This window comes from Amblyomma mixtum, chromosome 2, assembly GCF_055824585.1.
Source record: "Amblyomma mixtum isolate Tamu chromosome 2, ASM5582458v1, whole genome shotgun sequence".
Classification (NCBI taxonomy): Eukaryota; Metazoa; Arthropoda; class Arachnida; order Ixodida; family Ixodidae; genus Amblyomma; species Amblyomma mixtum.
In genome coordinates this window covers 62,963,549-62,988,337 of record NC_143013.1, presented here as the reverse complement: position 1 = coordinate 62,988,337, position 24,789 = coordinate 62,963,549, and the positions used below count along the sequence as shown (strand labels likewise).

The 24,789-nt window shown below is 42.7% G+C and overlaps 2 protein-coding genes across 2 annotated transcripts in view; both read right to left on the bottom strand.

The window, feature by feature from the left end:
* Window positions 1-6,252, bottom strand: part of LOC149359531 (multidrug resistance protein mrp-7-like) — a 51,032-nt gene extending 44,780 nt beyond the window's left edge. The window contains exons 1-3 of the mRNA XM_089567696.1: window positions 6,221-6,252; window positions 4,327-4,489; window positions 253-510 (exon numbers count right to left, since the gene is read on the bottom strand). Coding sequence (XP_089423822.1) covers window positions 253-510; window positions 4,327-4,489; window positions 6,221-6,252 — 453 coding nt within the window. The remainder of the gene's footprint in view (window positions 1-252; window positions 511-4,326; window positions 4,490-6,220) is intronic.
* Window positions 6,253-6,274: 22 nt separating this feature from the next.
* LOC149359530 (uncharacterized) lies at window positions 6,275-17,364 on the bottom strand. Its single transcript, XM_089567695.1, has 6 exons — window positions 17,221-17,364; window positions 14,933-15,067; window positions 11,371-11,511; window positions 10,473-10,613; window positions 7,507-7,574; window positions 6,275-6,281 (listed from the first exon to the last, which is right to left on the bottom strand). The coding sequence occupies exons 1-6, from the start codon at window positions 17,362-17,364 to the stop codon at window positions 6,275-6,277; spliced, it is 636 nt and encodes a 211-aa protein (XP_089423821.1).
* Between the last annotated feature and the right edge of the window lie 7,425 nt (window positions 17,365-24,789).

Sequence of the window (24,789 nt, the reverse complement as noted above, 5' to 3'; positions counted from 1 at the left end):
CTGAAACTGCGAATAAGTTACAGCCCGTTTTCCATAATCCAAGCGTGGTGGCGATATAGTTCATGTTACTGTCCTTGTAATGAATGACCTATGACCTGTACATCACTTACTACCTTGAGTGGCTGCCGTGTCTCATATACTCAAGACATTTCTGCCTTCTTAAATATCTTTGTATATTATTAAGAAGTTCTGACCCCGTCTCACTACATCCAAATAGTCATCGTTGATGCAATCTATCGTAAATCGACGTACGTTGCACTTGTCAACCAGCGGTTCCATGCAAAAACAAGCGATCACTGCCGCCAGGAGCCAGAGGAGGCAGGCGCCAGCGGGTGCGTAGCCGATCTGAGAGCCCAGAGCTCCCAAGGCGATGACTGCGCACAGGAAACCCACGGCAGTGCTCGACAAGTAGCAACAGGCCACGGGTATGGCCCAGGCGTCGGAAACGAGCAGCGAGCAGACGTGACCCGCCGTGTTGGAGGCCACGCACGCGGCCGACAAGCTAGTGACCTGAATGCAAGATAAGCGTGCGTCAAGTGGCGGAGATAATAATTACGTTTATAATAATACTAGTATTAATAGTAACTGTTTATTCACCTTAATGTGCAAAATGACTTCCCAGCCCACTTAGCCAAGCAAGGTAAGCTTGTCAGCGGAACTGGGAATCAAGCGAAAAGCACTGCTTACATATCATACAAAGCACTACGAAGTTAGAAAAAAAAAACAGAAACTAACGAATAAGCTATCTCATCAAAATAACCAGTGAAAGCCCTTATGCAGTTCAAAATGCACTCATTATAACATAACATTCGAAAACGTACAGTTATCTACAAGGCACGTAAATCTGAAACCCAGCAAATGAAATGGGCTTCAAAAGCCTGTAAATATCACAACAAATGAGCGAACATACTATTTACTATTTCTTTACATATCCGTTGCTCTCACCAATGGGCACATAAGCTTTTCACTCGCTTAATACTGTTTCATCACTCTTATTATTCATTTATTAAAACAGTAGGGAATTTAAAGGTCATGGGCCCTTTTTCTGTAGTTCCTGAAAATACGGGGAACGATAAAGTCTTCCCCCGAGGAGCCCATGCTGATGATGCGCGCCCAATAACGAAATCCATTCTTGAGCTTCGCAAAGTCGAACACGACTTTCGAACCTTCATAACTTGCACGTGGAAGGCGGTTACACCGGCGCCGAATTCAGCACTCGAGCGATACCATAGTGCTCTAGAAGCATTGTAGCGATACTCAGGAACCGCCGCAGCCTTTCAAAGAGCCATTCATCTCCCGACCCACCACCTAATATGGATTCGGCCTTGTTCATTGTCAGGCGACTGGCGACGTTGTCAGCTGACCGGCCCATCCATAAGCGCAGTTTTTCCGATATTCTCATGGGCCACAGAACCGATTCTGTGCATCCACAAAACAGCAACCTGGTTGATATGGGTTCATGATGTTAAAACACCGCAAAACACGGCGGACAAGAAGAGAGGTAAGGAAAAGACAAGCGCTGACCTTTCGTATTGTCCGTCTTTTTTTTTTGTATGTGGTTTAAGCGTCATGAACCCCTACCAAATCGCGCAACTCCACGTTTTCCTAAGCGACGATTGGTTTCAACCATCCGAAACATTCTACCCGCGCCACAATCTTCAGTTCAGAGTTAAAGGCATTATAATACCCCACTATTGCTTTTGTATACCAATTCATACCTGGTACTACAGTCGATGGGAATAACCTACCATCGCTACAAAAATGCACCTTATCAAGTTTCAGGACCTCCTAACACAAATGTCTCTGAAGCATGGGTCATTGGTTGTGCATGTTTCGTTCACCTGTATGGTTATTTTGTTTTGTAAGCGCATTTTTCTATTCCTCAAATGCTGTTTTTATTTTGTTTTTCATTAAATGTGCACTAAAAAGGTATCTGAACTCGTCTTTTTACCGCGGTAACTAGACATACGCATTCCGAGCGTGTTTAGAAACTTCCCATTGTTGTCCTGTGCAGCCGATTTCCATAACTTAATTCAGATTAAACGTCCCGGCTCCCGCCCTTTTTGAGCTCACCGCAGACGGTTGAAGAAGGCAAAAAACCTTTCAGCCAGTCCAGTGGCGGCTCGCCGCTCTGCCATCGGTGGAGGGTACGCAGCGATCGGAGGAAACAAAGAGATCACGCGTATTTTTATTTCCGTGAGCCTAATTTATGGGTATGTAGCCTCTGACTGGATCTATTTATTCACGGAAACCTAAATCACAAAATGAAAGCGAAAGCGAAGCTGCCACGCGTCTGCCTCTAAGAATCTCTCTCTAAGTCTTCCTCTAAGAAGTTTCTAAGAATGCCGGGAACGTGCAGATCGAGTTCCCGTGGTAAAAAGACGATTCAGATTCCTGTTTAGTGCAAATTTAACAGGCGTATTACTGGTTGATATTTTCTTGTTTCATTATGCTCTTACTAACTTGTACTTATATATTTATGTATTGCACCTTTCTTTGCTTGCCTATTTTCTTCTGCATTGTTGTGTGTCGATGCTCCTTCCTATGTAATAAACTTGTCTGTGGGTCTTTGGCAGGTACATTTAATGAATAATCAAATAACCACGAACAGCTCTCCTCGCTATTTCATGCTCAGTTTTAATTTCGGTAAAGTGAGAAGATAGGGTCTTTCTTCCCAAATCCGCTCTACGGTCAATTCGCATCTGCCGATTGTCGCAAGTCATGGTATAGAATTAATGGATCAGAAAAATTCTGAGAATGCATGGTGCTCTCTCCCATTGGATTGTGCACGTGCTCATCCACTCCTCTTCAGCATCTAGTGTAACACAACAGTGCCACCAAGAGTTTCAACACGTGGTTGGCGCCGCAAAGAATGCCCGAAGCTCTAGTTCCTAATAGGCACCAAATGACAACTGTGGATACAAACACGTGCTTCAAACCGCCACCTATTTTAACGACTAGTAATCGCATATTTGTAACTATAATATCCTTTGTTAATCAAATTTAATTTTCAACTTAAGAAATAGTGTGTGAGTGCTTGTCTGGTTTATTCGCTCACAAAATGCGATGCGCTCACACCTTAATTTGTACCCCTTACTTTAATTACAACTATAATTAATACACCTTAATTAATATCCTTTACGAAATGTAGCGCTTGCTAAAAGTGCACTCTAGCGCTGCTAAACGGCGTAACGAAAGTGCACTCGCTGAAGTGCGCACTCTGGTCGGAGTGCGTTCACAGAACACACTTTGAGGGCCGAGTGCGTAGCCTCGCCAGCAGCGACTAAATCTATAGTGCATAAAAAAGTGTTGAAATTGTTATTTTACTTGCTGTAACATTGTTCTTAAAAATATTTCTTCGTTAGAGCTACACGCGAAGCAAGACAACAAAAGAACGCGATCAGATGCAACTCCGCAGCGCGCTGCCATCTTGTATGTTGTCAAAATCCTGGATAGTCGTGGCTTGTCCTGGCCCTTTCTTCTATTTCAATTTTTTTTTCATTGTTATAAGTGTTTAAGGTCATTTTATTTGCGCTATCACGTCGAACAAAAAATTTTCAAAATTTTTTTGTTCTCATTTTCATCAGACTCTTCAAAAATGTTGTCCATTTCCTGTCTCATTTTTTTACTAAGAGTGCATTTGGCTTTCCCGCTTAGCACTGCGTAGCCTAAAGTATCACTTCTGATGTCGAAGCGCATTCCTCGTAAGTGCACTCAGTTTATGCGCTTGACAGGGGTATTACTCATTTCTCAGCGACCAATGCTTCGAAACTTGGGGCAAAAAGTGCGTTAAAAACAATGCCAACAGACGTTGCTTTCCCTTATAAACAAACGTGCAGCTTCATTCAGCAGTTTTTTTAAATATTCTTTCAGCCAGAAGGTGCAGAGAAGCTACAGGCATTATGTCCGCTGGCACAAACAGTGCGCAGTAAGCCTGCTCGCTCTTATTTTTTCATTGCACATATACATACATAAGATCGGTCTTCCGATCGAAACGTCGAGTCCTTTAACGAAGCGTATATTTCGCATAGGTATACTGCTTTAAGCAGTCAAGTACTTCATGCTCTGGCAACCCCCCCCCCCCCACACACACACACATATGTTGCATATATATATATATATATATATATATATATATATGAAAACGTGTGCGGCCTTGCCAGACAACTGTTGTCGCAGCTGCCCCATGTAGAGGTTTGCAGAATCGCAGGTGACCTTTTTATGCGCAGAGGCCTGAATTGCACTCCCATTGTTGGGAACAGATAGAGCGCAGCGAAAGACACGTTGGCTATGCCGCTGCTGAGGTTGAGAAAAAAATGCGGGCACCTTTTTGAACACGGCTGTCTGAAGTAGAAGTTGCGCCCTCAGCTGAGCCCAAAGCATGTAATAGGAGTAGGTGCTTGACAGGAGACACTCAGCCGCACACGAAGTGAACAGGAGGAGAACACTCTCGTTAAAAGAGAGACCCTTGTCGTCGCCGAGTAAACCACTGCACCAGGAAGAAATTGGGATGTCACTGCTCAATCGCTTCGAGAGCACATCGTTCTGTCCTTTCTTCTTCTATGTGTTCGCCTTGTGGGGCTGCAACTTAAGGATCCCTAACAACTCGCTAAAATTTCTACATTTTTGTACTATAAGAGCTCGAGAATTTTTTAGAGATGAACAGAAATAGGAATAGAAAAGTGTGCTGGTGTGCATAATATGAATTATTTCCCATGATCTGTTCATGTTTATTGCAACAATTCAACATGCACAAAGTTACAATTGCCCTGACATTGCTCTGTCGAATCAGTTCAGTTGGTAAGAGTTGGTAAGAGAAACAACCGCAGTAAATTGTGTCATATAAACACAAAACTTAAGAGTGCAACGTTAAGCACAAATTTTTATCGTACATTTATAGACCAGACATATCTTGGACTGCGCTGTCATCACGCGAGACTCAGTTATTAGAGGGTCAGAATAAAACCAACTCATAGAATAGGACCAACTCATTCGCTATGGTCGAGTAACGTCTGAAATAGTAATTGCTTCCAATATCAATCGTTCCCCATTTCTTCCGAATGACGTATTTCGCCAAAGGTAAGTAAACATTCCGTGCGCGTGAAGGCTCTTCTGACCGATAGATCTCACTGCTAACCCCAACTATTATGAACAGGAATTTTAGCATAAAGAACACAGCTTTCTTTTTCTCCTAGAACAATCAAAAATGTAAATTCTTTGGTTTTGTCTCTTTTTAAGCTATCTGTTTTGCCCCAGAATTTCAACCTAACTTTTCTGTATTTTCATTTTTCTTCCTTTTTACACATACTCCACCCTTGCACTTTTCACAGTCATTTCTCTTCGCTTCTATTTTTGTATGTGACGAGGATACCTACTTGACCCATGTCCCTCAGCAGCATCGTGAAACTAAAATAAAAATCATCTATTCATCAGAGGGATGTGAAAACGCCTTAAGGCCACACACTTACTGGAAAAGTGGTATACGCAGCATCATTGATAAGTAATACAGCAACGTCACAGCGTCTCCCCACAGGTGCTCCTTCCAGCATTGACGAATCACTAGCCAGAAGAAGCGATAAGGGCTCCATCGCCGTTGTCTGTAACAGGGAACCCCACACGAATGTATATTAATCATTTGCTTGCCACCTAGTAGAGCACTGGTCTCGGCTCCGGAAGTAGTGAGTTCGACTCCCACTGCAGGCCGGTTACCAATCGGTTTTCAAAAAAGGGTACTAGTCATGTTCCGGCTTGGTACTCGGGCTTCTCAGGGTGCGTTGGTTGGTTAAGGTACATACATACCTGCGCCTTCACATTCCGTAACTGTGGTCTTGAACAGGTACTTGAACAGCCATGTTTGAATCGGTACCCAACGTAATCCAAAAAGAGAGGTGAGTATTTATCCCTATTTAACTGTGCAATAGACTGTAAATTTATTTTGCTCGAGACGACGTACTGTTACCTCCTTATACAAGTCCAACTGATCTGGTGTTGCAGTGCTAGGCGACTGGCCCACTACCATCAAAAGAGGGGTCTAGACCTTTCTTTCTCACTAAAAAAGTTTTAATTTCAAGCTTTTCTAGAGAGTCTTGAGCGCTTAAATTAGTGAAGTTTTGTAATTTCGAGTGAGTCTTCTTCTAAGATTGTAATGAACAACTTACAATGACACTACGTTCACGCTTTGCCAATGCACCTGCTGTTGTTGCGTAACAAGGTTACAGACCTTTCCCAGAAAAGCTTCCTGTCACTCGGCATTATTCTCGCTCGGCTACCTTGTTCACATACTGCAAGAACAAAACAAGAGGGAGCACGAGCAATCTCCACGTGTTAAACATATATTATTTAAGCTGATATTCGCGGCAATCAGAGTCGAGCATTGCTCCGAAATCGCGCCGAACCGGACGCCGATACAAACGCCGAAGTCGATGCATAGATACGGTCGAGTAACACGCAAAAATTTATGCAGAAAATCTTTTTTATAGGAGCACAAGAAGTGCCCTGCTGCTTTGAGCGGTATCCGAATGAACGTAAGGGATGAGCGAGCAGCTGATGCTCCTGTCGCCATCGACCATTCGGCCATGACTTTCGACCCGACTGCGGAAAGCTTTCTAGGCACTGCATTTGTGCCAGAGTGCATGAGAATAAAAAGATAGCAAAATTCATTGGTTTAGAAGTAATAGTTCCCAATATATTATCATTCCTTTTCCACGTTTACTGCGCTTGGTGTCGTTGGAAAAGCCGGCTCTCTCTTTCGGCAGGAAATAACTGGCAGCCAAATTATTCACGACGAACATGTTTCCATTGTTTCGCGAAGGAGAGCGTTTTTAAGCTATTTTTAAATTGCCAACCATGAATAAAAATAGCTACATGCCTCTGTTGTGGCGCATAAACCTGCAATCTATATGCCACCAAGCTTTATTCAAGGTGTCCGCGTTACGTTGTCAGCGTAGCCAAGTATTCCGGCGCTTGCAACTTTGCTTAAGTGCTTTGGCGAAGTTTGCAGATAGATGTACCAGTTTTTAAATACATTCATCTACTTTTTCATGTATGCTATTAGCGTGACGGCAAAAGCAAAACGTACGCTTCTCTTATTAAATCCTGGGATTTGTTCTCGATGTTCAAGTTGCACCGCAGACGCCGTGTCAGCATTGGTATGTCCCGTACGAGTAGCTTGGATCGGATAATCGTGTTCTTTAAAAATCTGTCCAGGCACAATAGAAAAATATACGCTGTAATCAACTACATGAGTAAATGCAATGAGCTTCAAGCAAAACACATTCAGCAAACAAAACGAAGTGTTCATTTTCAATTTATTGAAACATCATTCAGTATTAAAATGCCTGTTCTATACCCATCTGGTGTCATTTATGTGCAGCATGATGCGCCGTATGCTTTTAAGACGACAGCATAAAACTTCAATTTAAGGCTGGAAGAGCAGAGCGCGATATAGTATATTCTCCTTAGGAATGCAAATGAGTCCGACAGCCCATTTGACACTTTGGCGCTTACCTGAGCAAAATTGTCAAAAAAACTCTTGAAAAGGGAGAGCAGCTGTCCAGGTCACGGCGCCTTTCAGGCTGAAAACAGACAAAGCAGGGGGAAGCAAACTATTTTGCCACCAATCTAGAAAAACGGAGTTTTGTACCTGAATAGTAAGTTCATTGGGTGCACATATGTTTGAGAAAAGAAAGGTGAAAAGAAAGGTCACTGAAAAAGTTGCTGTGGAAGACAACTCTAATTTTTTGCATGTGCGATGTCTTTCTTAAGCCTTAAGCTTGCTTCAATAAAGTGTGCGTCAATTATTAATCTTCCGGACACTTTCATTTCCTGCATGCAGAAAAGATTTGCTTTATTGTTTGCTTCCTCAGAGGTAATATTTATACACAGACGGAACTGCTATTTTTAGCTTCGATACTAAATTCCTCCTCCCGTTTCTAAACTGCATCCTCACAAAGAAAATGTCCCTCTTTGGTGTAACAACAACCTGCCTTATAATAACGCCTCTAAAAAAATATTCGAGGCGCTCACCTTTCATCAAAGAAATCTAACCTCTGTTTTACTTATCGCTTTGCAGCCAAATATATTAACATCTATGTGTGCAGTGTCTCAGGGCGTTCTACTCCATGCTCATCTCATGGACCAGGAATATACCTTATACACGTATAAGAAAATCTCGCCTAAAGTTGCAACCCTTTTAAATGCATGCCCATACTTTAGCTCGATACATTAATCTTACTGCATAATTCATTCCTTCATAGCCATGCAACGTCAGCTTTACATGATGAGGAAAGACTTACTGCCCTCGTCTAACTTCAGCTCAGATAATCCGCAACAAAATTTTTTCAGTTATCACTTCCTACCATCGCAATGTTAGTGTCATGCCTCTACTTAGAGTGCTTGGGATTTTAATATTTGCAGAATTCATTAAATATAATTTCCCATTCTCCTTTTCGGACTGCACAAATCTTATGTTCTTATGTTCTTCTGAAAAAAAGAGCGCTTACACGAGACAAAGGAGAGTGAAGGAACGAGCTTTTTTTGTTGTTTTCAGTATCAATCACCAATGAGTCCCGCTTTTCACCACGTTAAATTACAACGTGTCACACTGATATCATCCAATTATAACAATTGCAACATTACCACATTCGCTTCTAAGCCTTTACTCTTGCGGCAAGTATGATCTGACTGTGGAAGCTAGGTCGCTCAGTTTGCGCCTTTTTCTTTACAGTACGCGACACCTCTGGACATTAAAATTTTACCAACAGTACATTATTTAAAAATTTAAAGCTAAATCATGATCTGAAGTTTACGGTGCCTAGTAATAACGTAGTTTTGTTCATTAAGTTCTTAGAACTTTTCTCAGTATGCTGCTTCTTTTTCTCCTTATTTGTAGTGCATTTTGTTGCGAATAGTCCTACATATTGAAATTTATTATCAATAAGCTCATGTCATGAATTATGTTTTCATTTGTTTTGCGACCATTATTTCTTAACTTCCCGTGCTTTGTTTCAATCCCCCTCACGTTTATTCTGCACAAGAAGTCACTTTAATGCCTGCGACTAAGCGGACTACTTCGGTATTCGTTCGCGGATCCGCTCTCACTTCCACTAATAAAGTTATAATTATGATACCAGAGCACTGTCGAATCACTATACATTCAATGTTTATTTGCTGTAAAAGCCAAATAATCATACCTGTGGACTGCTTGATTAACTGTTTAGATTGTTATCGACGCAAAAAAATTTAGGCCACTAAAAGAGAACATGCATATCGTAAAAAAAAACGGCAAGAAAATAGTTTTATTTCTTTCAACAGTATAAAAAGCCGTTTACCAATGTCTTCCTGCATAACCTATTCACATTACTTTAATCATTACTCCATCCCTCAACGCACTTTCGCTCACTGATGCCCTGAGGCAATAAATGTCGTTTAAAAAATATCCCCCTGTTGTAACAGCAATGATTAAAATAAGAATTTAGACGTAATGGAAGATTTTATACGCTGTAACATGACAGGAAAAAGTTTGTTGGCAGCTCAGGACAGAAAATATCACACACGTGTAACCTAAATTCAGCACATATTCACCTCCCATCAGCGAAATCTAGCCTCTACTCCACTTATCACTATTGCTGCCAAGTATATTACCATCTAACTGTTCCGTTGCTTCAAGTCATTCAAGTGGATATTCTTCTCAAGAATGAAGAATACATACTATCGGACACCATTTCTTTCCTGTGCTGTCCACGCGCTGTTCTACATGTCTGAAACTACCCATGACGTAGGAAGTGTATGTTTTATTTTACCACAGGAACTGCAACTCTAAGCCAGTTACTGCAGTCACTAGTGAAACGGCTTCACATAATCGGTGATTCATTTTACTGAAACTAGAGAAAAACAGCAACATTAAAAAAGGAGTATCCGACTAGCACACGTAGCAGTTCAAAGTTCTGTCTTTAATTGTCCTGTCACACCTGCTGCGCACTGACAGGAATTCGCACATTGTCTCTCGAGAGATTTTATCTGTTGTCTGTAACGGTTAAAGATTGTTGCTGAAAACTGCTGAGCTGTAAAGAATAATTTCAAAGCTTTCAAATTTTTTAATGTACTCTGTACTAACAGTGACCACAGCTCCCATTACAATTTTGTTCACGACTGACACAATCGGGTCAGACGTTTATTTACAGGAAGCCCACAGAGAGACCGGACTGAATTATTATTCTCTGACCGGCGACTTCTGTGCAGTAAAATCATTTATATGTTCTAGATTGGGCAGCGGCTAAGAAAAACATTTTGTCTATCACATATTCACACTGTGCAGATTATTGAAGCAGACTGTCTGCTACGAACGGCGAAAGACGTAAAAGTCTCGAATTGACGAATATAAGACATGTAAACCCCACCACATTATCATCTGAAACCCCGGAAACATTGATTGTTATCTCACGCCATTGTGCTGCAAACAATCCAGGACATACCTTGGCATTCTTCTTTGAAGACGCCGGCATGTCAGCAAACCCGGATGTGATAAAATTTCCGAAGGTAAACAACGCTTCGCAGGTAATTATTATCGTTTCTTTCTCCCAACAGCTGCAGAAGGTGATGTCTTCCATCGGCAGCTGAGAAAAATATAATCATGGTTCACTGACAATTTGTCTTCATAAACACGTATTAGCATAAAAAGTGTACTATACAAACTCAGAGCAGAAATATATGAAACCTCGGAGCTCGGAATGTAGTTTTTTTAAAATATAGGCTCGAAGTATACATAATTCAGCATCCTAAAATGAGGCATGGAGCACAGCTTCCCCCTCTAATTTCAGGCCTATCTGCGGACTTCAAATTATGAGATTCCAGAAATGTCCCTTCGAAGTGCTCCTGTATAGTCGCTAACACAGCATAAATAAATGAGCTTGATGTTCGTTACGTTTGCGTTACGTTTTCATTTCCTTGATAACACTCCAAAGTTTACCTCAGTAACTTTAAGCACCTCACATTGTGTTTGTAATTTCTAATGCAACCTGTATATAAGTCATCTGAGCTCAGGACACACTAAAGTTAACAACTTCAACGTACTCGTGACTCCGCCAACAACCTCTGAAAAAATGGCTATGCATCCAGAATATGAGCACAAGTTCTTCCCATTGCGTTCTGCCAGAGTGGCGAATTTTTTCTTATATACGTACGCCTTTCAACATTTACGTGATCGCAGGTTACAGTATACTTAGATATCGCATTTTACTGTAGTCCTATCGAAATGCGCCGTTGTGATGGCGACCAGGCAGGAAGGCTCGTACTGGAATAGAAAAACATCCTGCCCACTGCATTCGCGACGCCAGTGCTAAGCACAGCATCGAGTATACTCAGCAAACTTACTTGATTGAGAGATTGTAATTCCGATTGGTCTAATAAGTTCGCTGTCACGAAGGTCAGGATGATGCCGTGAGTAGTGGACACAATTCCTGGCGCACTTTGGCCGCGCAGCCTTCCGATGACGAAAACAGCACTTATAAACACCTTGAGGAAGAAACAGGTAAAGTGTTAAGGAAATCACTCTCTGCCTTGTCAGCGAAAAAAAAAAACTCTGCAAATAATACAGGGTAATTAATAATGGATCGCTTGTACACCACGTAGAATCTGAAAAATGGCATAATGGATTTGCAACATAAAATAGTGATGATCGTCGTGCAGCTAAGGATTCAGTCGAATACTTTAGAGTATAGTTTCTGGAGCTGCGCGACAACGTAATGACGTAATGAGATTATAGACCCGCCAAAAAACTACATCACATCACATTTTAGGTAGGCCCCAAAATTCCTCTTCGTTATCACGAGTAACAATCCGGATGCGGTAAGGCGCCCTACAAGCGCCACTGCTAAGAAAAATTTGGAATTCTCATTTGAGTTTACCCTTGATGTGCTTATTCTGAAGAAGCACCGTGCCAAACAACGCTATGTCCAGTCGCTCTTTTCCACGGCAATCAAGCATCGGCCAGTGCCTGAATGTTGCCGTACCTGATGGCCGAGATAGCATATTATCCGTCCTGTCTGGACCACCGTAGATGCAATGACCAGTTCGCAGTACAAAACACGTCTGCCATCCGTACAAACCAATGCGACTAGACGCTCAGTCAAATAAAGGAAACAGTAAGCAATTCAGGGCGTAAAAGTATTATTTAGGCGCATATATGTAACTGCTAACTCATCGACGTTTCCTACGCCTGCGTAACGCGAGATTCAGCGACACCTCTTTGTGGTGCTTAGTTTCGTATCTCCAATCTACGGATATCCACCTACTTACCATTCCACTCTCCAAAACCTCCCGCTCACCTTCATCCGATCTCCACAACGCTCTACCCACTCCCCAATTCCAGGCAATCAATGGCCCCACATAAACACAAGCCAATGCTGCAAGCAAATTCAAGGACGCAAATCAGTCGTCTAGCAGCTGAAGCTCAGTACTGGAGGCGCGAACGGCAAAGGGATTGTAATGCTAACGCATGGTCCGAAGCGTGAATCCCACTGAACATCTGGGACTTTTCTCACACCTGCTTCCGAGGCCCAGCGGCTCACAAGTGCATGACGGTGGGATATACATGGTGTCCCCGCTAACTTACACCAACATTTCAAAAAAACCTAAGCTTTCTTCACAACTGAAATCGAGCGGAAGTTGTAAGGGCTTATCTAAAGTTACAATACCATTTTTTCGCTCCTCGTATTTCAATAATTAGTCGAGATAAATAAATTAACTTTTTAAACATAGCTTGAAACGTTCAGGCGTCTATAGGAAAGATGTGCAGCTCCGCAAATACTGTCCAACCCAAGAACTTCCAACTAGATTGACTTAGCATCCCGTTTTTATTTGGGAAAAACGAAAGCCTGTGGGGTTTAAACAATACCACGTGACAGCGCTCTCCGTGCGCCAGAATGCGCCGTGATTACAGCGCTCTTGTCCGTGCTTTGTAAAAAACATCACTCGCGTCGCGCCTTGCGTGCTGCTCAAGACGGAGCTTAGGGTTGTGTTCCAAGATAAGCGCCAGTGGGTACCGGCGGCGATTGAAACATACATAAAGATATCAATATCTTTCTCTATGATTGAAAGAAAGCGCGGCTCCCGTTTCTGCGGCGATAATTGCGCCCTCACGTTAGCAGAATGCATGCGGAGGAACGATGACAATCTCATGAGTTCGAATTTGGGAGCAAGATCCAAACAAGCAAAGACAGATATAACAAGTTTGATAATGTCGTGTGAATTACGCTGAAAAATGGGCGCCTTGCTTCTTTTCAACTGCCGCCCGAACCCACTGGCGCTTATCTTGGAACCAAGCGCAACAAGAAGCTCTGTCTTGGGCAGCACGAAAGGCGCGAAGCGAGTGATGTTTTTTTACAAAGCACGGATGAGAGCGCTGTAATCGCGGCGCATGTGGGCGCACGGAGCGGGCTGTCACGGGGTATTTTTCAAACTCCCTGGGCTTTCGTTTTTCCCGAATAAAAACAGCCACGCTACATCTATCTCGTTGGAAGTGCCTGGGTTGGACAATATTTTTTGAGCTCCACAACTTTCTTATAAACGCCTGAAGGTTTCAAGCTACATTTAAAAACTTAATTTAATTATCTCGAGGTATTATTGAAGTTGGGCGAGCAAAAAAATGGTACTTTAGCCTTAGATAAGCCTTAACAACAGCCACGCGATTTCATTTCTGAAGAACGCTTCGGTGTTTTCAAAATATTTGTCCAAGTTAGCTGGGACACCTTGTATATTGACCACTGAACTATTCGCGGAACTATACGTGGGGCTACCCAAAAGAAACCGGACTTATTTTTCTCTGAACTTATTTGTTCACATTTTAAGCACAGACCTTCAATCTCCTTCAAGGTATTCCCCACTTGCAATGATACGCTTGTCGAATCTTTCATTCCATTTTTCAAAACATTGTTTAAATTCATCTTTTGTGATGTTTGACAGTGCCTCCGTCGTTTTTTTCTTCACCTCAGCAACATCAGAGAAACGCTTTCCATTCACCTATTTTTTCATTCTAGGAAACAAAAAAGTAGCACGGGGCAAGGTCGGGAGAGTATGAGGGTTGAGGAATAGGGGTCATGCCATTTTTGGTCCAAAATTGTCGTAGAGACAGGGCTGTGTGAGCAGGGGCATTGCCATGATGGAAAAACCAGTCACCCGACCGCCACAAATCTGGCCGCTTCCACTGCACACTCTTGCCCAATCTTTTTAAAACATCCAAGTAGGAAGCCTGGCTAACTGTCTGACCCTGCGGAACAAATTCTCAATGGACGAATCCTCTCACGTCGAAAAAACAAAAACAAATGAGCATTGTTTTGAGTTTTGATTTCACCTGACGAGCTTTCTTGAGGCGAGGTGAATTTGAAGTTTTCCATTGGCATGATTGTTGCTTTGATTCAGGATTCGATTCAGGAACACTTGAGTTGTCCCCATAGCATCGTCCTTGTATGTCTTTCTTAATATTTCAAGAGTTTCCATTCAACTTTTTCCGAGAAAAAATCAGAATTTCACCGGCGCACGCTGTTCACGAAAATCAGCCATTGCAAAAACGATATTCACACAAAACAGTCGTCACTCTAAAACTCTGCCTAAACTAGTCTGACCTCCTTCAACGACGGCACTCGGCTTACTGACTCTGGAATGTTCGTTCTATGCGCTCCTAGTGGCAAAACGCGGTACCACAGAAGCTTTGCCGACCAAAAAATTTAGTCCGGTTTCTTTTGGGTACCCCATCGCTTACCAGCTATTGGACGGAGTACATGAATATTTCTTGAATCGGCTTTAACAGCGTCACCTACTAAGGGTTAGATTGTGCACATTTACGTTTCTGTAGCCTATGCAAATTGTAGAGAACGTACGATTTCTGTCCCCGTCTCCCATTCTGAACGACTGGCCATTAAGAATCGAAACTTCTTACTATGGCGATGCACACTGCTGCGATGAAAAAGAAGTCGAGTGATTCTTTCGGAGTCCAAGCAAACCAAAGGGTTCTGAGGCTGTAGAAATTATATCCTTCTGCTACAAACGCAGCACAAGATCCAGCGCTCGTAACCTGCAGAAGGTGAGGAGAAATGAATTATTTTCAGAACACGCACTTTTGCTTTCCGTTAGGTAAACGCCTAGGAACAACAATTTAATGTCACCGAAGTAAACATGCACAAATCGCTTCAGGGTCTTAATGCGCATCGCTTTGTTCGTTAATTATTCTCAGCGGTCGGTGTAGCAATTGCAAATGTGATGGTTTTCTTTAAACCTCTTCCGTTCCGCATTTCATCGGTACACTTTCTTTTCGCAGATCACGAAAACTGTTAATAAAAGTCAATCGAAGCATTCAAAAGGGAAGTTGTGTTCAGCGATCTGCTTTAAACACAATGCAATGCAGTGAGACACGGTCTTTAATCTCGCGCTGGCTATCACAGGTCTATTAATACGTCGATGACGTGCAAAGTAGTATAGAGCCGGATTGTATTTTCTAAATGGAGTGGCCCATCATTCCCGGTAATGAAGGTGAGTCTTAAATTAAACATCAATGAGTGAACATCGCTAGAGGCTTTGTATTTGGTCATGTGCAAAAGGGAGGACATGGAGTGGGAAGAGAGAGAGGCTTTGGAAGAGTGTTCGCTGCAACGCCCTTTTCAAGTCTCACGGCAGCAAGCGGAGATAGATGTACAGTCGCAGACAGAACAATATTGTCCACGCTTTGATCTTCAGTCTTCTGACGCGTTCCCTAGCGAACAGTAATGGATGTTTGCAGCCATTTGAATAAATACTAGCGCAAAAAAAGCCACGCATGAAAGCGGCGGGAAAAACACAGGACAAACGCTAATACGTGAGTAATGTTTCTTTTTGCCCTTCCACTACATTACAGCAAACTTCTTTCTTCTTTTTTTACACGATGGGACCGCAGAATTTGAACGCGGAAACCTAATATTTTCTTTGCGTGACTGTACGTGTAATTCTCTGCTTTCTGTGTCCGCGTTTGTGTTTTCCAAAGAATAGGACCAATCACATCAATGAGATTTTGAGCAGGAGAGTCAGGCCTCATAAATGGCACTGAAAGGCAGAGAATTATTTCATTTAAACCATATTTATTCATATCTACATGTATAGCACGACTAGAAGTACCGTTGTAGACCTCAAGAAAGACAGTCGGCAGGCAAGCTTCACAAAAGTGCTCAAGCAAAAATCTATCCTGATGACAAATTTCCTCTCTTATTTAATACATGTGTTAATGATTTGGTAGACGTAGATAATGCAGTAAAATTTGTATTGTACGCTCATGATAGCACTGTTGTTATTTCGGCCTCGATAGAAATTTTGGCTACACCACACCAAAATACATGCACTTTCGAGAACCTTGCAGGCAAAGCAACCTCTCCAGTGCACCTAACTCGTCGAAATAGCCAAAACTTGTGGGCCTAAGCGCCGAGGGTAACCACGCTTTCGCAATTCTAAAAATTCGTATGGACATTACTGACTGTGAGCTACACGCTTCTCAATAATTAACACATATCGACTTGCGAAATTCACACACTAAACAAAAAAGGCGACAGAACACACGCTAGCGTGTGTTCTATCGCCTTCTCTGTTCTGTGTGTGAATTTCGCTAGTCAATATGTGTGGTACCGACTACCAAATAGCCCAACTTAAAGCATTAGCACTCAATAATTAAAGAGCCTGACAGTAATAGTTAAAAATTTAAGTATTCAATGTTAGTTAACCAGCCTGCTAGTTATCACGTCTTAGTCGTGTTCTGATGCACTACACCCCCGACAACGCTATGCCTAAAAAAGCGCTCTTCTAACCCAAAAGCCCATCTTAAAAATTGAGTACAATCTTAGAAGAAACTTCTAAACACTTCTAAGAAGAAAATTTCTAAACAGACTGCTACATTTGCTTTGCCCAAGCTTGTGAAGTATCATTTTAGCCGCTCTGCATAATTTACCGCTATTGCAACTCGCGCACCGTACAGCCATACACGCAAAATCTGTGCTACTGCATCACCCCTGAAGTAAGAAAGTATTAAGCTCCTCTTCACGCATACTAATTCTACCTGTAAACTGATCAAGCACAAAACAATTTTCCAAAACACACGTCAACAACCGCATAGAAAATTGTAGCAATATGTCAGGTACGTTGGCCACACGTTTGTCCTTGTTCGGAACATAAATCAAACGTTATTGCGAGCGTCAACAAGAACCTTACCAGGTAAGCAAGATCCACAAGAGTGAACAATACTGGCTTTCTTGAGCATGAAGCTTTTGAGTCGAGCAGTTCCACTCCGGCAAGTAACGTGCAAGCAACAGCGGTTACCTTCAGTGCCAGTGCTGTTTCCCAGAATGTCGCCATACCTGTAACATAGTCGTGACAAGTATTTATGCTATCAGGAACACTTGCCGAACAAGTATTTTTTTCCTGCCTGGCGGAGTCGATCTCGTTTTATTCACCAAAACTGTGTTTACAGAAATAGAGGGCGCTCACGAACGGCGGAGGCGGCCGGATGTTTCCCCTGGACCGTCGTCTTCTACGGGGCCGCTATTCGCCTATCACACCGTTTGAAAGCTGCCGTTCATGTGGGGCAGCGTGTCGGACTACGTGAGAAGCTTCTTCGGTTAGTAAAAATACCCAGCAGACTGAACGCCTAGACGTTTTCGGTGTACGTGCGTCGTCCAACACATGCTTATATCCTTTTAGACATGAGCTTTAAAATGGTGTTGCAAACAATTTTATGCTCCTATCGAAATTAGCCACCAACATTTAACGAACGTGCGCTTTGATAGCTACATTGAAAAATGAGAAAATAATTTTAAAAAACTTGGTTTTATCCACTTTATTAGATCGCGCTACAGCCCGGTACTTCAACCCGGTGTAACTGGAGTGAGTCGATATTGGGGTGCTTTAAACATACACCGCCTTTCAAATGCCTCGTACTTGCGCATTTGATTCGAAAAATGTATTCTGCTTTAGTTAAAGAGGGGAGCACATCACATATCCACTCCGAAATTAGAAAACTACATTAAAACTTTTGTTTGCATGCATTCTATTGTGAGTACCCTAAGCTCTTACCCCCTTTGAATAGAAATACTTTATTAGTAGCATAATACCCTTATCTCGCCCTTTCACAGAGGCCAAGATCCTCGGTCCGTGGCCACAACAGTCGACTACCATCAAGGCTTACAAGGCACTCTTTCGCTTTTTGAGAACGACTGCCTTGATTGACAGACTGTGATTATTTCCCGTTCCTTCTCTCTTTCCTCTTTAATTCCCCTCATTCCCTTCCCCTTTGCAGGGTAGCCAACCGGAATCCTTTCTGGTTAACATCCCTGCCTTTCCCTCTCTCTCTCTCTCTCTCTCTCTCGATTAGTAGCATCCCCTTTGTATCTGCTTAGCGATAATCGTAACCAAGGAAATAATTCCCGGAGTGTTCAATTTCGCCACCCCACCCGGCGACATCCACACACCGCATCTTGCTAATTTCATAGATGGGTAGTGGTCTGTATGTCGCGAAATACCCAGGAAGGTACCATAGAGCCGGAAAATACCGTGGCTTTCGAGTATACGTTCAACTTGCGTACATTTTTTAAATTTCTTATTAGTGGGAAATCACAAGGAAGCACATTTCACCACTGAACGAAATTGGGGTCTGTCTCGCGTATACAAACTAGTCATACAAGATTTCGAGCCATACTCTGTCGGATTTCAGGATGTTGTGCAACCGAATTTTGTTTTCAAAACGAAATAGTGCATGCGAAGCCAATACTGGATTTATGGCATCTATAAAAGTTCAAAAGCTCGGATTCCAGCCGAAAGTATTTCATATTTCTTAAACTGACCATGTTACCAGAACGGTAGAAAAGCCCGCCGATAAGCTGTCGACTATATTCCTTACTGGTTCAGAAGGACCCCACACAAGTCCATCAAGTGAGAATATAAAGTGACTCTACTATTTGAGGCTACGGTAAAAGTTCTTCAACATCAATGATGCACGAAGAAGACGCTTGGTAGAAACCAAATTTGAACGAAACTCGTTACAGGTAATTGGTTACTTATATATTTCTTTATAAATCGTAACCCATCTATTGCTTTTTGTATGGTGTAGCTTTCTCGATAATTAAATCATTTTTTTCAGTAGTCGATTACTAGTAATCTGTTACATTTTCTTCCAAGAACCAGTCGTAGCTCATGATGCAACTTCGAGAACTTGAACCCTTGGCAAACATTGGAGTACCACGAAATTACCACACGTGATAGCGACAAACGTCGAGCTGCGGAGAAGCCACGCATGGAAGCCCAAGCGGCTTACATTTGCCCAGCCCCGTGTTCTGTGCTTCACATTTCGCACTTCACCACGACGCTACTACCCAGTATTTTGTTTAGTGAGCGTAGGCTCTGTCCCCTCATACCGCGAACAGCGAAGCCTGCTGCTTTGCATAACTTCGGGGTGGTGGGCAAGGTCTCGGTACGTTAAATCAACACACGCGTCGCTCCTGATGTGTTCACAAGGAAACATGGCAAAAATAAAGAATAAAACTTCGAAATACAACTGCAAGCGAAATTACCAACGTGTCTTTTGGAACAGAATACAGATGACGGAAGCCACACCAGCTTATTCTCCCCGTTAATATTTATGCAATGGTAATAGGAGATTGATTAGAAATTACGTAATAGAAGTATATCAATCCCTGCAATTATTCAGGGACTTTTCATGAACTGCTATGAACCACTGAAAGAAATTGCATTTTATATAGAATAATTTTAACTGTAATCGGTTACTTTTGTCCTCTGTATCGCGTGCAAGAACGGCACAAACCCCACGTAAGGTAATAACCCGTCTGGAAAGGCTTGATGTGCTCTGCCCTACAAGCTGGTCGTCCTTAACAAGAAGTTGCAGCTAGCCTCGAAAATTCAGGGGCCGGATTCTTGTAGAATCGAAAAGTTTAGAATGGTCCTTGAAGCGGTCGCTTCCTTCACCGCGGCAATTTTACCATAGATGGTTAATAAGGTGGATTGGTGAGCTAGTTGGTTCATGATCGTATATTTGAGCAGCAGAAAGCGAACAAGGACGTTCCAGCATCGTCCTCGTCTGTATGTTTCTTCAATGTCCTTTTTCACTTTCTGCTGCTCAAATATACGATACTACCATAGATGGGTCAGCCGCGAATAAGTCCTTTCTAAAGCAAGCTTATCCTTATTCGGCACATCAAGCCGTTTGTCTTCACTCTTTTGCACGTAATTATACTGCTTCAGAAGAATTTTTAAACGCCCTCTTAATAATAAAACTATCATATGACATCGCTTCCTAACTGTCAACTCTGACGGCCCACATGTAAGTTACCAATCGAAAGGAAAAAATATTATGATTTACGAAAACAATGTTAAGTAAACTACCCCACAAAAGCTCACGTTTCCTGGACATCACCAACTAGCGCCGTCTCACGATCGATAATTGCGAAGACCGTATAATTCAATAGGAATATTTTCATTTGCAACTGAAAGAAAATTTTACAGTTCAGTGGTAGGCTCTCCGAGCACGTTGCTTGCAGTGGCCGATTCTCTCTATTCTCGCTGCAAAATTTGGCTTTTAAAATGTCTCCGGCGCTCACACTCTCTAGTTCATATGGCCACTCAACATCAACAGGATGCACCAAACATTCGTAATTCCTGCGCTAATGTTTAATAATCAGCGCTATGCGGAACACGGGTGCAGCAGCGCTAAATTAAATGTGTCTTTCAAGGTTTTCATAGTTTGATTTGCTCATGGAACGTTTAACTGTCTCTTGTTTCATAGCCAGCAGGTGTCAACGCAAAATATCAGTACCAATCAGTCGCGAAAATAAATACCAATGTCTGAAGCACTTACCTTGATTGGGCATGCTGTAGCTTCCACTGTGGCCAGAGCGAATTGTGAAATCGGTTACAGACCTCTCCAACAACCGCTTTACGGCCCTTTCTGCATTGGTTGCTGAACTGTTGTGGGCACTTAGCGCTTTCAGAGTGGGCGTGGTTTTTTATACTTACTCGGGAGGGCCCAAAGAGGAGGTTATTTCGTACCTACCCACACCAGATGCAAACCAAAGCATTTATCGCAGTGCGCCTTAGAAGCGCACAGCCGCCTGTTTGAGATTTCGACGTTTAAAATGGGGCGTTATTTTCTAACAATTCTTTCCTGGTGCACTGTTTTTCCTTCTCCCACTGGTAGTTACCTCCGGTTGCAGCAGGCCGGAAGATTAACAGACAGCGTCAATTGTTCTGTTCATCATCCGAGGCGAGGCTCAACAATGGCGGAGATACAAGACATTAAAACAGAAAAGTTACGGCAAACTAATCTATATCTGAAAAAGAAGCTTCGTATGCAATAGGCGTTCAGATTTCTCGACATTTCGCCAAAAGTAACGCGATCATGCCCTGCAATTATGGACAAAAGCATTTTTGAGCGAGAGACCGTTTAGAAAAGCTTTCACTATTCACTACAACTTTTAATATAAGCTTTCACTATAACCATCAACATATCCGCAGATCATCTGACGGCCGTCTAGTATTTTTTTTTTTCAGGTTTTTGCTATCGTCAGAAGCGTTCCCCATTGGTTAACTATGACAGTCTTAACTGTTCGGTTCAATCGATGTAAAATTTAAACACTACAAAAGAAACATTTTTCGACATATCAGAATAATGGACTATTACCTTCAATATTTCCATAACAGTGTCTTACAATTTTCCAATTTTCAGGATTTTTGACCGAGAAAGCTAAACATGCGGTTCACCGAATGAAGTTGTTATCATCGAACTTTCAATTCTCTATGTGCGAATAGAATGTTTTGTCCAGGGCGGCCAAGAACGCTTGCTGGTGATGAAAGTACAAAAGGAGTTTCAGTAACGTTGCTTCTTTTTTTTTTTCGGGGAAAGGAGAAGAAGTTATGGCATTGAACTTTGATTTTTTAGCATTTTCACGAACTCAAAAAGCCATAACCAACCTACATTCTTCCGCTGTTGGCGCCCTCTTCATATTGGTGCGTCGCCAAGCCTCAGAATACATCCCAAAAACATATTGTGAATGTATTTTGGGCCTCAGCGGCGCTGCCACTCGTAGGAGCGTTGGTTCCTAAAGTAACCCAATGCAATCGCGTCGCACTGATATTAGGCCTATCTCTAGGGGGTTCTAAAGCGACAGAGAGAGGATGTGAGCAAAATAGGTAAAGTAAACTCATTATGGATGCTTTACCTTCACGGTGCGGGAACAAGCGCAATGACAAGCGAAGTCGAATCCTCACACAATGCTGCTTATCTGGGCGATGATGTACTGCGGGACCGAAAAAGAACCTTTCCAGCGCACTACGTATTTCCACGACCGGAACAAACACCCGCACGTTTCCAGCTTAGCAGCACTAGCCGCAGCCAAGCCATTTTAGAGGGTTTGAAAGCCTGACAAAATAAAAAACAAAATGAGAGACTAAAAAATACAATTCAAGCCCCTTATGCGCAGCCAGAGTAAGCTTGCCCTCTAGGTAATACGGCGCGGATGTGCGCACGTACATAGGTGCAGCTGTACGACGCAAGCATTTCGTTCGCACAGGTGTTTGTGAGTGTGTGATGAGCGCCGGTAAAAATGCAAAACATTACAAAACAAAGCTTCTCTTTCCTTTTTTCTTGGATAATCGAAGTCGAGAAAGAAGTCGACCACACTCTAGTGACCCCAAATAGGAATATTAGGGCGTGAATGCTGTGATCTCCGAACAACGATGTACGGTTCGGTCGAAAAAAAGAGACCCAGAAATGCATTTCAGTTATAATTAATTTATTTCGGTTCAACATCTACTCGAGCTTTAATTATGAAATCGTGTTTACTTCGTTTGCTAGTCCACAAAAATGGCCGAAAAAATCCCGCTGGTTTTTTACTGTTAGTGCCCTGATGCGTTCTTTACCGCGCCTTTTGCTTCCCGTTCAATGTAAGGGAGGCTCACGCAACATTACTATTGCGTAGTTCCGTTCTCAGCGGGAGAACGTTGCAAGACATGATGGAATTTTTTAAGGACCGTTTTCAATTCGTCTGCGCTGCATGCCCAAAGCAATCAATTCGCTCATTACCACTAATTTTTCTATAAAAGAAATTCTCCTCTATGAAAAAAAACCTACGATTGCTTTTATGCCATGGAAGCACAACAGAATTTGTTTTTAACTTCTAGAATGATTCAACAGCCGCCAACCGCTAAACATGGTGACCACTACCAGTAATGTGGGACAACACCCGCTAAGCCTAGTTATCTATAGAGGCACAGTGGCAGCCACTCGGGCATTTTTTTTCTCTCTTGCGTTACGGGTGACATCAAAGCGCTATTTTTGAAAGTTCGAAGCCACAATGCCGCATGCTGGTAGCCTAGGCAAATAACACAGCTTGTCCCGAATTTATGGTAATGGGTAGAAACCTGCATTCGCAGCGTCCCTCGGCAGGTGGTCCGTGTGGGGGTCACTCTGTCTTCGTCCTTTTCTTCCTATCTGGAACGCCGCTTGCTCCCCGCTCTCTGTTGGCATCGCATTCCACCGGTTCTTTTAAATCGAAAAATTCTCTGGTAGCTCACGCATATTTCAAGACCGCGAGAAGCTGTCTAGGCCACGGTGTGAAGCAGCAAATTGCACCGACAGGCATAGGCACGATGCTGGTGAGCACTGGTGACTCTGGTGAGAAAAGTTAGTGAGCTGCGTGGAAGCACATTTTTTGCGCGATAGCATGAGTTTGTTCTGCTGAAAAATCGGCGCCGTCCGTGGTTCTGCATCAGTCGGGATAAACCCCAGAAGTTGAAAATAAAGCTAATCATTTCAGGGAGAGTTCAAATGTAGCTAAAATTGGCAAAGAGGTTCCTTTAATAAGGGCATTTCAGAATATAGAAGTTACTGATTAAAAGAAATTAGCCGGCACTGAGGGTCGAATTCAGGCCCTCTCTGTGCCAGGGCGTGCACGCAACGCATTGACCGCGAAGGGCCCTTGGATACAGCCTTTAAGAGGGCACCTAGTGACCGCGTTGTGGTGCGTATGGCTACTTACGTATGTTTGAGATGTGTGTATGCGTATGTAGTGGCGTAGTATGCTGTGAGGTGTAACCTAGATAGTGATTGGTAATGGTAATTCGCAATCGGTGATTGCAATTGGTTATTGGTATTCGGCAATGTGATCGGTAATTGTGATTGTAATTGATGACCACGATGAATAAAGTGATTGCGAGCTGGTAATTGGTAATGATGACTGGTAATTGATAATTGTGATTGCGGAAAGTTTGTAATTGGTGATTCGCAATCGATAATTGTGATTTCAAAAAGTGTCGACTTCTCACGCCGGCCACCAGGGGGGCAGGCGCTGGCGACATGAGTGGAAAGTTTCTATTGCGCGTGAGTGCCACCATGGAGCGCATAAAAGGAGGACAATGTACTCTTACGTTTATTCTTAAGGCGAAGCTTAAGCGTCCTAATTTTTCGTCTAATTTTTTCATGTCCCCAGTTCTTCATTTACGGCCTACCGCGCCGAAAGCTTTACAGTGGGAATTGGAAGACAGATGAACACTACAACGTACTCTGAAGTCCCTCTGTGCACAGCCGTCTCAAGAATCGCTTGCGATGCATAAGACGCGGTCAGATATTTTTAGGTTCGGCAATGGGAGTCCACATTTCTAAAGAATAACGTGTCTAGCTGGCGGTCGAAAGAAAACTTCCTGTAGTGTGAATATCTCAGTGAAGTCATTGGCGACACTCTTAAATACAAATTAACCCATATAGGGTTAAAGGGG

Excerpts from the sequence above, each read along its gene's own strand:
- LOC149359530 (XM_089567695.1), bottom strand. The coding sequence starts at position 17,364 with ATGGCGACATTCTGGGAAACAGCACTGGCACTGAAGGTAACCGCTGTT. Across the intron at positions 11,512-14,932 it reads CAGCAGTGTGCATCGCCATA|GTGTTTATAAGTGCTGTTTT; the intron begins GTAAGAAGTTTC and ends TTCTTCCTCAAG. Across the intron at positions 7,575-10,472 it reads CTTCAAAGAAGAATGCCAAG|CCTGAAAGGCGCCGTGACCT; the intron begins GTATGTCCTGGA and ends GTCTGTTTTCAG.